The 13,153-nt window shown below is 38.4% G+C and overlaps 1 protein-coding gene and 1 non-coding gene across 10 annotated transcripts in view; both read right to left on the bottom strand.

The window, feature by feature from the left end:
• NAALADL2 (N-acetylated alpha-linked acidic dipeptidase like 2) overlaps positions 1–13,153 on the bottom strand; it is a 1,368,615-nt gene that overhangs the window by 62,679 nt on the left and 1,292,783 nt on the right. For 8 of the 9 annotated variants that reach the window (XM_063807338.1, XM_063807340.1, XM_063807336.1 and 5 more), the window contains one exon: positions 5,733–5,826. The exons of the other annotated variant lie outside the window; for it this stretch is intronic. In XM_063807338.1, coding sequence (XP_063663408.1) covers positions 5,733–5,826 — 94 coding nt within the window. The remainder of the gene's footprint in view (positions 1–5,732; positions 5,827–13,153) is intronic. 9 annotated transcript variants of the gene reach the window in all.
• LOC112208868 (small nucleolar RNA U13) lies at positions 3,762–3,867 on the bottom strand. Its single transcript, XR_002943419.1, has one exon. It is a non-coding gene; the product is annotated as a small nucleolar RNA U13 (small nucleolar RNA).

Below are 13,153 nucleotides of genomic sequence, written 5' to 3'. Positions count from 1 at the left end.
AGGCAGGAGAATCACTTGAACCCGGGAGGAGGAGGTTGCAGTGAGCAGAGATCGCGCAGCACCACTGCACTCCAGCCTGGGCAACAAGAATGAAACTCCGTCTGAAAAAAAAAAAAAAAAGATTTGGAATTGTCTGACTTTCCTCTGAAGTAAGACATAAAACTTTTATTCCAGAGATACCTTCCGTACACCGGGAGAAAAGAAACATCCTTGTCCTCAAAGAGATACAGACACTGAGAATAATCTGAACAGAGATCTTACTGAATTCCCCCCAACTTATTACAATTAGATCATATCTTTTTGTCTTCTAATCATACTTCTGAACTCTTCATCAAACTTAGCATAAAAATACACACATTTCCCTCTTTCTTTGGGTTTTCATTTCTGAAGGCTCCTGTGTCATGCAAAATTTACATTACATAGGGCCGGGCGCGGTGGTTCACGCCTGTAATCCCAGCACTTTGGGAGGCCAAGGTGGGCGGATCATGGGGTCAGGAGATGGAGACCATCCTGGCTAACACGGTGAAACCCCGTCTCTACTAAAAATACAAAAAATTAGCTGGGTGTGGTGGTGGGCGCCTGTAGTCCCAGCTACTCGGGAGGCTGAGGCAGGAGAATGGCGTGAACCCGGGAGGCGGAGCTTCCGGGAGGCGGAGCTTGCAGTGAGCCAAGATCGCGCCACTGCACTCCAGCCTGGGCGACAGAGCGAGACTCCGTCTCAGAAAACAAACAAACAAACAAAACAAACAAACAAAAAAACTTACATTATATAAATTCGTATGCCTTTCTCTTGTGTGAAAGGAAAATAAATCTCGGGACCTTCAAATCACTAAGCCAAAGGGGAAAGTCAAGCTGAGAACTGTGACAGTCAAACCTGCCTCCCATTCTATTTCTATATAGTATAGCTACAAAGATTGAAAACAAGCTACATACCTCCCTGACGAGGAAATTCCTTGTGGACAAGGACAGACAGAACTTAGTCATCCCTCTGCTCACATGAGACAAATGCATATCTGATGGCTTCCCTTGCCATACTTTTTCACTAAACCAGATAAGGCATAAGCGACTATTCCTGTAAATTGTGAATTGAGTGAAAGGCTAAACAGAAACTAAAAAGATTGCAACTTTTTGTCTCTTATCTACCTATGACATGGAAGTCCCCTCCCTCCTTTGAGTGGTCCCGCCTTTCTGTAACAAACCAATGTACATATATTACATATATTAATTGATGTCTGAGTCCATGTCATGGGTGCGTCATTAACGTTGGCAAAATAAACTTTCTAAGTTGACTGAGACCTATCTTATATATCTTGAGTTCACACTTGTTAATGTGTCTTTTGTTATAGGTGTCTCAACCATCAACCTAGTGATAAGTGAGGAAACAGCTCTTTTCTCCCCTACATTTGCATCTCCCTCTGGAGGCTGGAAAAAATCAAAAATTATGCTGAATTATCTCTTTTATAGTATGTATCTCTTCTGGGTTCTTAATTCTGCCCCAAAAAAGTTATATTTTCATGGTTTTTCACTTTCTCACCCTCCTAAAAAAAAAAAAAACAGCTATTTTATGTTTTTCTAATCTAAAGAAACTTGCCAAGGAATCTCAACAGCAAATTTACCCATCTACTGTGTGTTCTGCCTCCCTTCACATTTTCATGGATGGACTACTGTGTTCCTGCTTTGGTATGAATGCTATGTCCCCCAAAATTCATGTTTAAATCTAACCCCTAAAGTGATGGTATTAGGAGGTAGGATCTTTTAGAATTGATTAGTTCGTGAGGCCAGAGCCCTAAAAAATTAAATTAGTGCCCTTTTAAAAGAAACACAAGACAGCTCCCTCAACCCTTCTACCATGTGAAGTTAATAGCAAAAAGATGGCCATCTTTGAACCGGGAAGTGAACTCTCACCAAACAGCGAAACTGCTGGTGCTTTGATCTTGGATATCTCAGCCTCCAGAATTGTAAGAAATAAATTACTATTGTTGATAAGCCATCCAGTCTATGGTATTTTGTTTTAACTGCCTGAATGGACTATGACAGTTCCTAACTAATGTGAAGTCCTCAATCCTTGTGCTTCCCCTACTTAAGAAAATCAGTCCAGCAATTCTCCCTTTACTCTCTTGTGTGAGCAAATTTTACCTCTCCACTAGATCACTGTCATCAAAATAAAAACATGCTACACTTCCTTGACTCCATACTTTTTTATCACCTATACCGCTGTTACAGGAAAGGGGTCCCGATCCAGACCCCCAAGAGAGGGTTCTTGGATCTTACACAAGAAAAAATTAAGGGCGAGTCCGCAGTGCAAATCAAAAGCAAGTTTATTAAGAAAGTAAAGTGGTGAAAGAACAGCCACTCCATAGAGAGAGCAGGACATTTCCTAAAGTAAGAGGAGGAACATGTCCGCCCTAGGTACAATGCTTGTTTACATACAGGATAAAAAAGATCATGGGGAGATGTGCTCTGCTATAAGGGTTTGTGATAAAGGATTAATTTTCTTAATTACTATATTTTGCAAGAACCAATACTGTTGTCTTTAAAGCAAAATTAGGAATGCCTCTGTTCTCAAGATATTGTGATATTAGAACACTCCCAAGTCTGGGTCTGTTGAGTAAACGTTATCAATCTGTTCCTTTAACCATAAACATCAAGAGAATAGGAATGCCTAACTTTCTGGGAATACGGCCTAGTAAGTCCCAGCCTCATTTTCCTAGCCCTCATTCAAGGTGGAGTCACTCTGGTTCAAATGACTCTGACACCGCCACACATCCCCAATTTATCACCTCCCATTTTCTTTCGGATGCCTTCTAATCCGGCTTTTGCTTATACTAATCTACTAAAATGATTTTGTTTGTTAAGATCACCAATGATTTCCACATTGCTAAATCCACTAGTCAATTCTCTGTTCTCCTTTTGTTTAACCATTACCAGCATTTGACACAGTTGATTACTTCCTCTTCTTTGAAATATATTATCCACTTGGCCTCTGGTTATAAGATTCGCTTGTTTTTCTATTATTTTTTGGCCACTCCTCCTTGGTCTCCTTCTATAATTGTACCTTTATCAAAGTTTCTAAAGGTAGGAGTGCCTGAGAAGTCTTAGACCTTTTCTGTCCTCTACATGTAATCCCCTAGTAATTTCATCTAGGATGAATCCGAAATTTACATTCTCAGGTCAGATCTCTCCTCCATACTCTGGATACAACTGCTATGTTCTGCTATGACATTTATTTTGGGAATGCAAATTTGTATCAAAGTAATTAATATTATGGCATTTAGTGATTGATATTAGTTTGAGCATAATGCTATTTTCAGATTTGCTTTTATTTATGCTAATTTTGTTCCACTGTGGGAATGTATGTAGGTATGTTTCTTAGGAGAAGGGATTTTAATTTTGGTTTATTTATCTAACTGCTGTTTGTTGTTTTGTTTGTTTGTTTTGATAATGGAACTGTGCCAAGCATACCAGAGAGGCTTAATAAATATTTGTTAAATGAATGAAAAAGTGGATTCAGGAGATGTGAAGTCCATGGGGATTACATGCAAAAATGTTTGTATACATTTAACTTTCTGTGGAGAAAGATAATAATTTTCTTCAGATGTTGAAAGGGTTCTTAATCATCCACACCAACCAGATTAATAATCTAATTCTAGCAATAACCCAATAGGTCATTTTTTTTGAGCATCAGTATTAGCCTATGTTAATTAAAATGTTTATATAGTGGTTATAATGTGGAAATACTGTGCCAATTTGTAGATTTCCTATGTCAGACAATTGAAATGTGCCAATGTGCTAACAAGGTTTGAAGGAGGTAAATCTCACGCATTGGCCTGACAACCGAATCGTCACAAATATGAACCACAAAAGGATCATATATATGAATTTTGAAGAATAAACCCCATTGTTTAAAAAATGGATTTTAGCATGTAAAATGACAGTATTGCTAATACTTCTGGTCTCAGAAAAGCAACCTATCATTTATAATTCTATTATATAATGTTAGCATTTTGCAGTATACTCTTTGGGGCTTCTTTTCATGCATGATAGTTATTGCTTTTAGATGAACAAGTATTGTGAGGTTGTTAAACTCCTTTTGTTCTCTGAAGGTTTAAAGTTTTATATGGAATACCAATAGAATTTTCTGAAGTATAAAATATAAAAACTAAAGAAACAGCAAAACAGTTTACAGAATAAATAAAATTACTGTTTAAAAAATATTTGCAAAAATGATATTTATTATTCACAAAACTATTTAGACCTTTATTTATACCTTCTTTGTTCTTATTTTGCAAAATGCCATATGTTTGGTTGCCCAGAGTGACTGCTACAGTAGACACACTGACAACAGTAAGATGAAAGCCTAATGTAGGTAGGAAAGAGGGAAACTATATAGAGACTAACTTAAATATATAAAAAGGAGAGCAATATGAGGCTATTTGTATGGTAACAAATAGCTGTAAGTGGCTCAAACTGTTCACAAGGTCATGGTTTTACAGTCACTATAATAAAATCATAAGAAGTATTGAGGGGGAAAAATGGAGTAATCTCTAATCCAGGGAGTAAGAAACAATCCAGGTAAAGAAAAAAAAAACGGGGCCAGGTGCGGTGGCTCCTGCCTGTAATTCCAGCACTTAGGGAGGCCGAGGCAGGCAGATTGCCTGAGCTCAGGAATTTGCGACCAGCCTGGACAACACGGTGAAACCCCATCTCTACTGAAATACAAATATTAGCCGGGTGTGGTGGCATGTGCCTGTAGTTCCAGCTAGTTGGGAGGCTGAGGCAGGAGAATTACTTGAACCTGGGAGGTGGTGGTTGCAGTGAGCTGAGATCGCACCACTGCACTCCAGCCTGGGCAATAGACAGTGAGATTCCATCTCAAAAAAAAGAAAAAAAAAATTAAATTTTCAGCTATTGGAGATATTTGGCTTTTTAGAATGATCCATTTTCAAAGGATTACTGTTTCAGCTCTACAGTTAAAATATTGACTTTTTAGTGAGAAGTAGTTGTCCACAAATGACTCATTAAAGATCTGTTAGGAAGATGTGTGACTCAAAGAGGAGGAGGGTGAAATCTTTAATCACAATACTGCCCTTTGTATTTGGTTAATGAAGACAAATTAGGAGCCTAATTGAAAGATTTGTATGTAGATGAAGGGGAAATGAAGGTAATTATTAGGATGGGGTCAGAATTCTGCTGAGAGAGATATATTCAAACATGAAGGAATTGAAATAGAAACTCAGAAATAATTGCCTGGTTTCTTCTTTACCATCTTTGATCTAAAGTCTGAGCCAATATCTCAGTCAAATGGAATGGGGCCCATACCACACAGAAACCAACCCCAAAAGAGAAACTTCTGGGCCAGTCTTGTTTGAACTGATTGGCTGTTAGAATGTTAAATAAATAAATAAAACCCAAAAAAACTGGATCATTGAACTGTATTATTCTACATGAAACCTGTAAATAATAACAGAAACTTAGAATTATAAATCTCTTTGATAAAATAGTTGGGCCATCCTTTAAAATCTGATATTCTCCGTTATCCTTACACATCTGTGCATCTCATTTTTGTTGAATGAAAACTAAAATTCTTCCAGGTCCTTCCCAGGATCACCCTCTCCAGGAAGCACAGCATTGCCATGGCTAGTAAGATCATTGATTACTTCATCCATTCCTTGTTGAAAATTAGTTGAACAATTTTTCATTGGTAAAATTACTCTAATTCAAAGGAAAATTACCTTTAAGGTTGTTTTGAACTTCTAAAGCTATATCAAGTGCATTAAAGGGCAGAACAGGTTCGTTGGCAATTTGCAAAATCACTTCTCCTGAGAGCTGAAAGAAAAAAGGAAAAAGAAAATACTAGCATTCAGTAATTATGAGTTTTCATTTGTTTGTTTTTCATTATTTCAGATATTTTTATACATCTAGAGCAGCAAAAACACACAGGAATAATATAGTTTTATAAAATCTCTTTTTCTTTTAAATCTTTATTTATCTTTCTATAAAGAAAAAGACCTCAGTATCTTTTTCACATCTCAGAATAGTATAAAGAAATATATTATTCCTTTTGTGAGCTGAAATATTAAGAAATGGCTTCCCTAATTGAAAGAGTTGTACTATTTAGACTTTAAATAATTCCTTACAGTTCGTAATATCACATGACCAAACAAACAGTAAAGAGGAACACCTGAAAATCAATGCCTGGTTATTGGACTAAGGAAAACTTCAGACAAAATTAATGATCGATTTATTTTATTTGATAACCTGCAGGCCACATTTGGCAGTTTACTTTGAAAGTAAACAGTCTTCCAAGTTAACTTGTCTTGTGATTTATGGTAACATCCTGTCACTGAGTAAAGAATTTTTTCTGAGTTCCCCAAATTACATGCTGATGAATACATAACCTAATGACATTGAAAAGGATGCTGATTTATCTTTGAATCGTGAAGTTTGGCTGATTTGTTTCAGAATCAGGAAGTTTTGCCAATTGTCTTGCATGTAGACATTTTAACCTGTATGTTGATATCTGTAGCCAGTGATTATAACCTCTGTATTATACCCTCCAGTAAAAAGAACAACTCTGATATGAGGAGTCTTCCTCCCTTCTTCTAAGCTTCCTTAGGAAAGCCTCCCAACCTGTAACAGACTCTTTGTTTGGTGTGTCTTCACGGGTAGATCTTCACATTTGGCTTCCAATAAACCTCCTTCAAAATCTTAGATACGATTTTTCTTCATGCTTTTATTCTATTCCTAATTGCTTTTTAATTTTTATAATTTTCTAGAATCAAAACTAATAGTATTAATACATCTGTGAGATCAATGCTTAAAATAAATAAATACAAATTTTAAAAGGCATCCCCAAAGCTCATATCTGCAATCTTCGTACATATATAATTCCCCCATGACCCCACCCCAAAACTGTCTGAATAGTAACACATGCACTACAGCTGAACTAGCATCTGCTTAATAGGCTGAACAAGTCATATGCATTCATACACATCTCAAAGGACCTTAGGGCTGGCAGCAAATGCCATTGTTATCTCTCTCTCTCTCATAAGTGATATTTAAATATTTACCTGGGCTTAACGAATGTCCCTACATATCTCATAACCCTGAAGGCAGCACACAGGGAAATGCGACTGTGTTATTATTAATGCAGTGTGAAATGTGGTTAGTGAATGAAAAACATTGTCTTGTGAAACTACACAGGGGAAATTAGCATACTAACTTGAGACAGAATGCATAAAAGATATAATTTACTAGGAAATTATGATGTTATATATCCAAATATATATATTCAACAAGGTGCAAATTCCATTTAATATTTGATACGGTTTGGCTCTGTGTCCCCACCCAAATTTCATCTTGTAGCTCCCATAATTCCCATGTGTTATGGGAGGGACCTGGTAATAGATGACTGAATCATGGGGGCATGTCTTTCCCATGCTGTTCTCATGATAGTGAATGTGTCTCACAAGATCTGATGGTGTTAAAAATGGGAGTTTCCCTGCTCTCTTTTTTCCTGCCACCATCCATGAAAGATGTGACTTGCTCCTCCTTGTATTCTGCAATGATGGTGAGGCTTCCCCAGCCACGTGAAACTGTGAGTTTTCCATTAAACCTCTTTCCTTTGTAAATTGCCCAGTCTTGGATATGTCTTTATCAGCAGCATGAAAACAGACTAATACAATAAATTGGTACCAGGAGTGGGGCACTGCTGAAAAGATACCTGAAAATGTGGAAGCAACTTTGGAACTGGGAAATAGGGAGACATTGGAACAGTTTGGAGGGATCAGAAAAAGACAGGGAAATGTGGGAAAGTTTGCAACTCCGTAGAGATTTGTTGGATGACTTTGACCAAAATGCTGACAATTATAGAGAAAATGAAATACAGGGTGAGGTGGTCTCAGATAAAGATAAGGAACTTGTTGGGAACTGGAGCAAAGGTGACTCTTGTTATGTTTCAGCAAAGAGATTGGTGGCATTTTGCCCATCCTAGAGATTTGTGGAACTTTGAACTTGAGAGAGATGATTTAGGGTATCTGGTAGAAGAAATTTCTAAGTAGCAGAGCATTCAAGAGATGACTTGGGTGCTGATAAAGGCATTCAGTTTTAAAAGGGAAACAGAGCATAAAAATTTGGAAAATTTGCAGCCTGACAATGTGATAGAAAAGAAAATCTCATTCTCTATGGAGAAATTCAAGCCAGCTGGAGAAATTTGCCTAAGTAAAAAAGGAGCCAAATGTTAAATCATCAAGACAATGGGGAAAATGTCTCTAGGGCATGTCAGAGAACTTGCGGCAGCCCCTCCCATCACAAGCCTGGAGGTTTTGGAGGAAAATAGTTTCATGGGCCAGGCCCAGGGTCCCTCTGCTGTGTGCAGTCTTGGGACTTGGTGCCCTGAGTCCCAGCTGCTCCAGCCTTGACTAAAATGGGCCAAGGAACAACACAGGCTGTTGCTTCAGAGGGTGGAAGCCCCAAGTCTTGGTAGCTTCCACATGGTATTGATCCTGTGGGTACACAGAAGCCAAGAATTGTGGTTTGGAACCTCTGCCTAGATTTCTTTTTTTTTCTTTTTTTGAAATGGAGTCTCGCTCTGTTGCCCAGGGTGAAGCACAGTGGCACAATCTTGGCTCACTGCAAGCTCCGCCTCTTGAGTTCACGCCATTCTCCTGCCTCACCCTCCCAAGTAGCTGGGACTACAGGCGCCCACCACCACGCCCAGCTAATTTTGTTTTGTATTTTTAGTAGAGATGGGGTTTCACCATGTTAGTCAGGATGGTCTTGATCTCCTGACCTCATGATCCTTCCGCCTTGGCCTCCCAAAGTGCTGGGATTACAGGTGTGAGCCACCGCGCCCAGCCCACCTCTGCCTAGATTTCATAAGGTGTATGGAAACGCCTGAATGCCCAAGCAAATATTTGTTGCAGGGGCGAGGCCATCATGGAGAACCTCTGCAAAAAAGAAATGTGGGGTCAGAGCCCCCACAGAGAGTCCCTACTGGGGCACCACCTAGTGGAGCTGTGAGAAGAGGGCCACGTCACCGTCCTCAGACCCCAGAATGGTAGATCCACCAACAGCTTGCACTGCATACCTGAAAAAGCCACAGATGCTCAACACCAGCCGGTAAAAGCAGCCAGGAGGGGGGCTATACCATGCAAAGCCACATGGGCAGAGCTGCCCAAGGCCATGGGAACCCACCTCTTGCATCAGCATAACCTGGATGTGAGACATGGAGTCAAAGGAGATCATTTTAGAGCTTTAAGATTTGACTGCCCTGCTGGATTTTGGACTTGCATGGAGCCTGTAGCCCCTGTATTTTGGTCAATTTCTCCCATTTGTAATGGCTGTATTTACCCAATACCTGAGACCTCATTGTATCTAAGAAGTAACTAACTTTCTTTTGATTTTACAGGCTCATAGGTGGAAGGGACTTGCCTTGTCTCAGATGAGACTTTGGTCTGTGGACTTTTGAGTTAATGCTGAAATGAGTTGAGATTTTGGGGAACTGTTGGGAAGGCATGTTTGGTTTTGAAATGTAAAGATATGAGATTTGGGAGGGGCCGGGGTGCAATGATATGGTTTGGCTCTGTGCCCCCACCCAAATCTCATCTTGTAGCTCCCATAATTCCACATGTTGTGGGAAGGACCCAGTAGGAGATGATTGAATCATGGGAGCGGGTCTTTCCCATGCTATTCTTGTGATAGTGAATGGGTCTCATGAGATCTGATGGTTTTAAAAACAGGAGTTCCCCTATACAAGCTCTTTTCCTGCCGCCATCCACGTAAGATGTAACTTGCTCCACCTTGCCTTCCAACATGATTATGAGGCTTCCCCAGCCACATGGAACTGTGAGTTCTCCATTAAACCTCTTTCCTTCGTAAATTGCCCTGTCATCGGTATGTCTTTATCAGCAGTGTGAAAACGAACTAATACAACATTAAAAGTTATATTTCCCAATTGTTTGCACAATTCAAGTCGTAAAAAATATAATTCAATTTGATCTTCTTCTATCTGCTTGGGAAAATGTGTTTATTAGAAATAAAGAGAAGAAAGAACCCCTTTTTTATTTTTATTTTAAGTTCTGGGGTACATGTGCAGGATATGCAGGTTTGTTACATAGGTAAATGTAGATGATGGTGGTTTGTTGCACTTACCAACCCATCATCTAGGTATTAAGCCCCGCGTGCATTAGCTATTTTTTCCTAATGCTCTCCCCTCCCACCACCCTACCCCCCGACAGACCCCAGCGTGTGTTGTTCCCCTCCCATGTACATGTGTTCTCATTGAAAAACCATTTTTGATAACCTTTTATTCCTTTGAGGTAGTTTTCTCCCAAATGTACCAACCAATTCCTAACATATCTTTGCAGAGTCTTATCCCCAATGTTGGGGTGCTGAAAAAGTATCCCGCAAAATAAGACTTTGACATACTGAGCTAAAGAAAGAGCCTCAAGGTCTCCCTGCCCTTGCTTACCCCGCACCCTCCCAACACTTCGGTGTTTCTCAAAGCACACGATGAGGATGTTCTCGGAAGTTCTCTTATCCATCTAAAAACTGTGAACCTCCAAAGAGGAACATAATTACCTTTAATCCTCTCTTGGAAATCTCATTGTTTGTCAATGAGGGATACAACTACACCTAGATGGACTTTTCCAAACAGATAGTGTCGCCTCTAAGGATGATTCAAATACTAAAGAGAATCATTTACAAATTAATTTTGTCTTCCAGGTCCATTTATTATGCCTAATAATAATTTACTATTCATGAGAAGAATGGTCTAAATTCCCCATCTCTCTCTGCTTTACAAAAAAGGGTACATAAATATGTTTCTATAGTCCATTGAGTTATTGCATAATCCTATGCATCCACCCCATCATGCACATGAAATAAATAACTATGCATTTTTCTCCTATTAGCCTGCCTGTTGTCAGTTCATTTTCAGCAAACCTTCAGAGAGTGGAGGGGAAGCTTTCCCTTTGCCCCTACACTAGCAGAGTGATCACAAAAATCCTGGGAAACTGCCTACTCTGATTATGCTGTACTTCAGGAAATGAACTGTGTGCAATAGATTGACATAAATTATCCTTCAATTCCACCTCACTTCATCCAAATCATACAAGAAACACCAAAATATAAAAATAAATTATTTATAAAAAGGATTTTTAAAAGAAATTAAAAAGGATTCTGATTGATTTTTTTTTTTCCAGTTTGCACTGTATAATAGAGACTACAGAAAAGACATGTTTTGTTTACAGTTAGAATCTGGATACCACACATTACAAAAGATTAAAAAAGAAAAAGGAGGAGGGAGAAAGGCGGCTTCTCTGAGTGCTGCTGGAGAAAGCTGTTTTGTTTGTTTTTTAAGAGTGGCTTGGCACCTTGAACACTGGAATATAAGCCAACTACCTTCTGGCAACAAAGATTGAGACTTCAGAAACACCTGGCCCACAACGGAATGCTTAGACTAAATCGGCTTTCTTTGCAGCTTTGTAAGCAAGAGGAAGATTTGTATACTCCTTGTCCTGCAGCACAGAGATGAGCCACACTGCATATTCTTACCCACTCTGAAACTCAGTCTTCCTCAGGCACACCAGAACAACTTTCCTTTACATTCATATGAGGCCTCATTCTTTTCAAAGTGCTTTATACCTGTATATCTCATTTCATTATCCTGACAACCCTAAGAGACAGGTAGATGGGGAATTAATATTCTATGTCAAAAACACTGAGAATCAGCTTCACTGAGAACAGTTAACAGTAATGGCAAAGCTAAAATATCAATAACCAAATTTTCTGGAGCACCTACTAGGTATCAGAGCTGTATGGAAGTTTTCAAACATCATTCTCTCTAATTCTCACAACAGCTCAGCAAGGCAGGTACCATGTTCATATAAAAAAAAGAAACTGAGGCTCTCAGAGATTAGTTAACTTGCTCAAGTCACCTACCCAAGTGTCATTGATTTGAAGGCCTGTGCTACTTTTTTTGCTATAACACGAGGTTTAAGTCAGAATCTAGAAAAAAATCTCTCAGTTGGTTATCTGTGGAAAACTAAAGCTAGACTCTAAATTCTTTACTTCTCGCCAACTGTTCTTTCCACTATACTACTGTGTTTCCTGGTGAAGAAAAAAAAACAAAAACCTATGTTTCTTGTAATACTACCGGCCAATACCTGTAATATCTTATTTCCAATCCTGAACATCTATGATATTTGCATACCTGTGGCACATAACATAAGTAAATAACTATTCACCATCTGTAAAATTACAATGTAATGACTTTACAAGCACACATGTACCTCAAGACCCTGGTGTCTTTCCTTTTCCATTATTCTCTGACCACACTAGCCCTGAGCAGAAGATAAAGGAAGAATAAATTAGAAATAAGAAAAACTGTAAAGAACTAAAAATATTTTAAAAATATAAAAGGATCATTGTGTTGAAAACTGAGTTAATAATCACCACATTGCAAAGGCTTTCCTCTCTTACTAAATAATATTGATGTTCCTAGAGTTAGTGGTCTCACTAATGTTAGGCAAGATCAGATTGTCAAAAGATAAAAACTATACATAGAAACTTATTCTAGAATGTTAAGAATATAAATATCACCCTATGAGGCAACAAGGCAACAGATTATTTACAGAGTTAAGGAAAAAGTGTAAACACACACACACGTGTGTGTGCGTGTATATGTGTGTATATATAGATATCTGTATTAAGTTTTCTGAAAATATTCTTTTGCACCTTTAAATACAACTAAAATTACTACAGGCCAAAGAAAGATAAACTTTTATATGGGATAACTGTAATTCTTTGACTTCATCACAAATCTTCCTCTTACTTACCAGACCAATGTAGAAAGAAAAAGATTATTTACTCAACTGTCAATATCTAAAGAGTAGGGTACATTTTCTCCCCTTAATTACTGTAGCTCATTACCCAGTATGGTGACTGTATTTGCAATAAATGCTTTTAACAAATTTGTCATATATTGAGTGGACAATGCAGTAAAACATATATAGGTTCACTAAAATAATACCATTGCCTTGGGTCTATAATGTAATTTCTCTTTAGCCACAAGCATGGTTGAGCATTGTGTGGTTTTCTATATTTTTATATACCCAGATTAAAGTAACCATAGTTTATACCTTTCACTTAA

The sequence above is a fragment of the Pan troglodytes genome, chromosome 2, assembly GCF_028858775.2.
Source record: "Pan troglodytes isolate AG18354 chromosome 2, NHGRI_mPanTro3-v2.0_pri, whole genome shotgun sequence".
Classification (NCBI taxonomy): domain Eukaryota; kingdom Metazoa; phylum Chordata; class Mammalia; order Primates; family Hominidae; genus Pan; species Pan troglodytes.
This window is presented reverse-complemented; position numbering and strand designations above follow the sequence as displayed.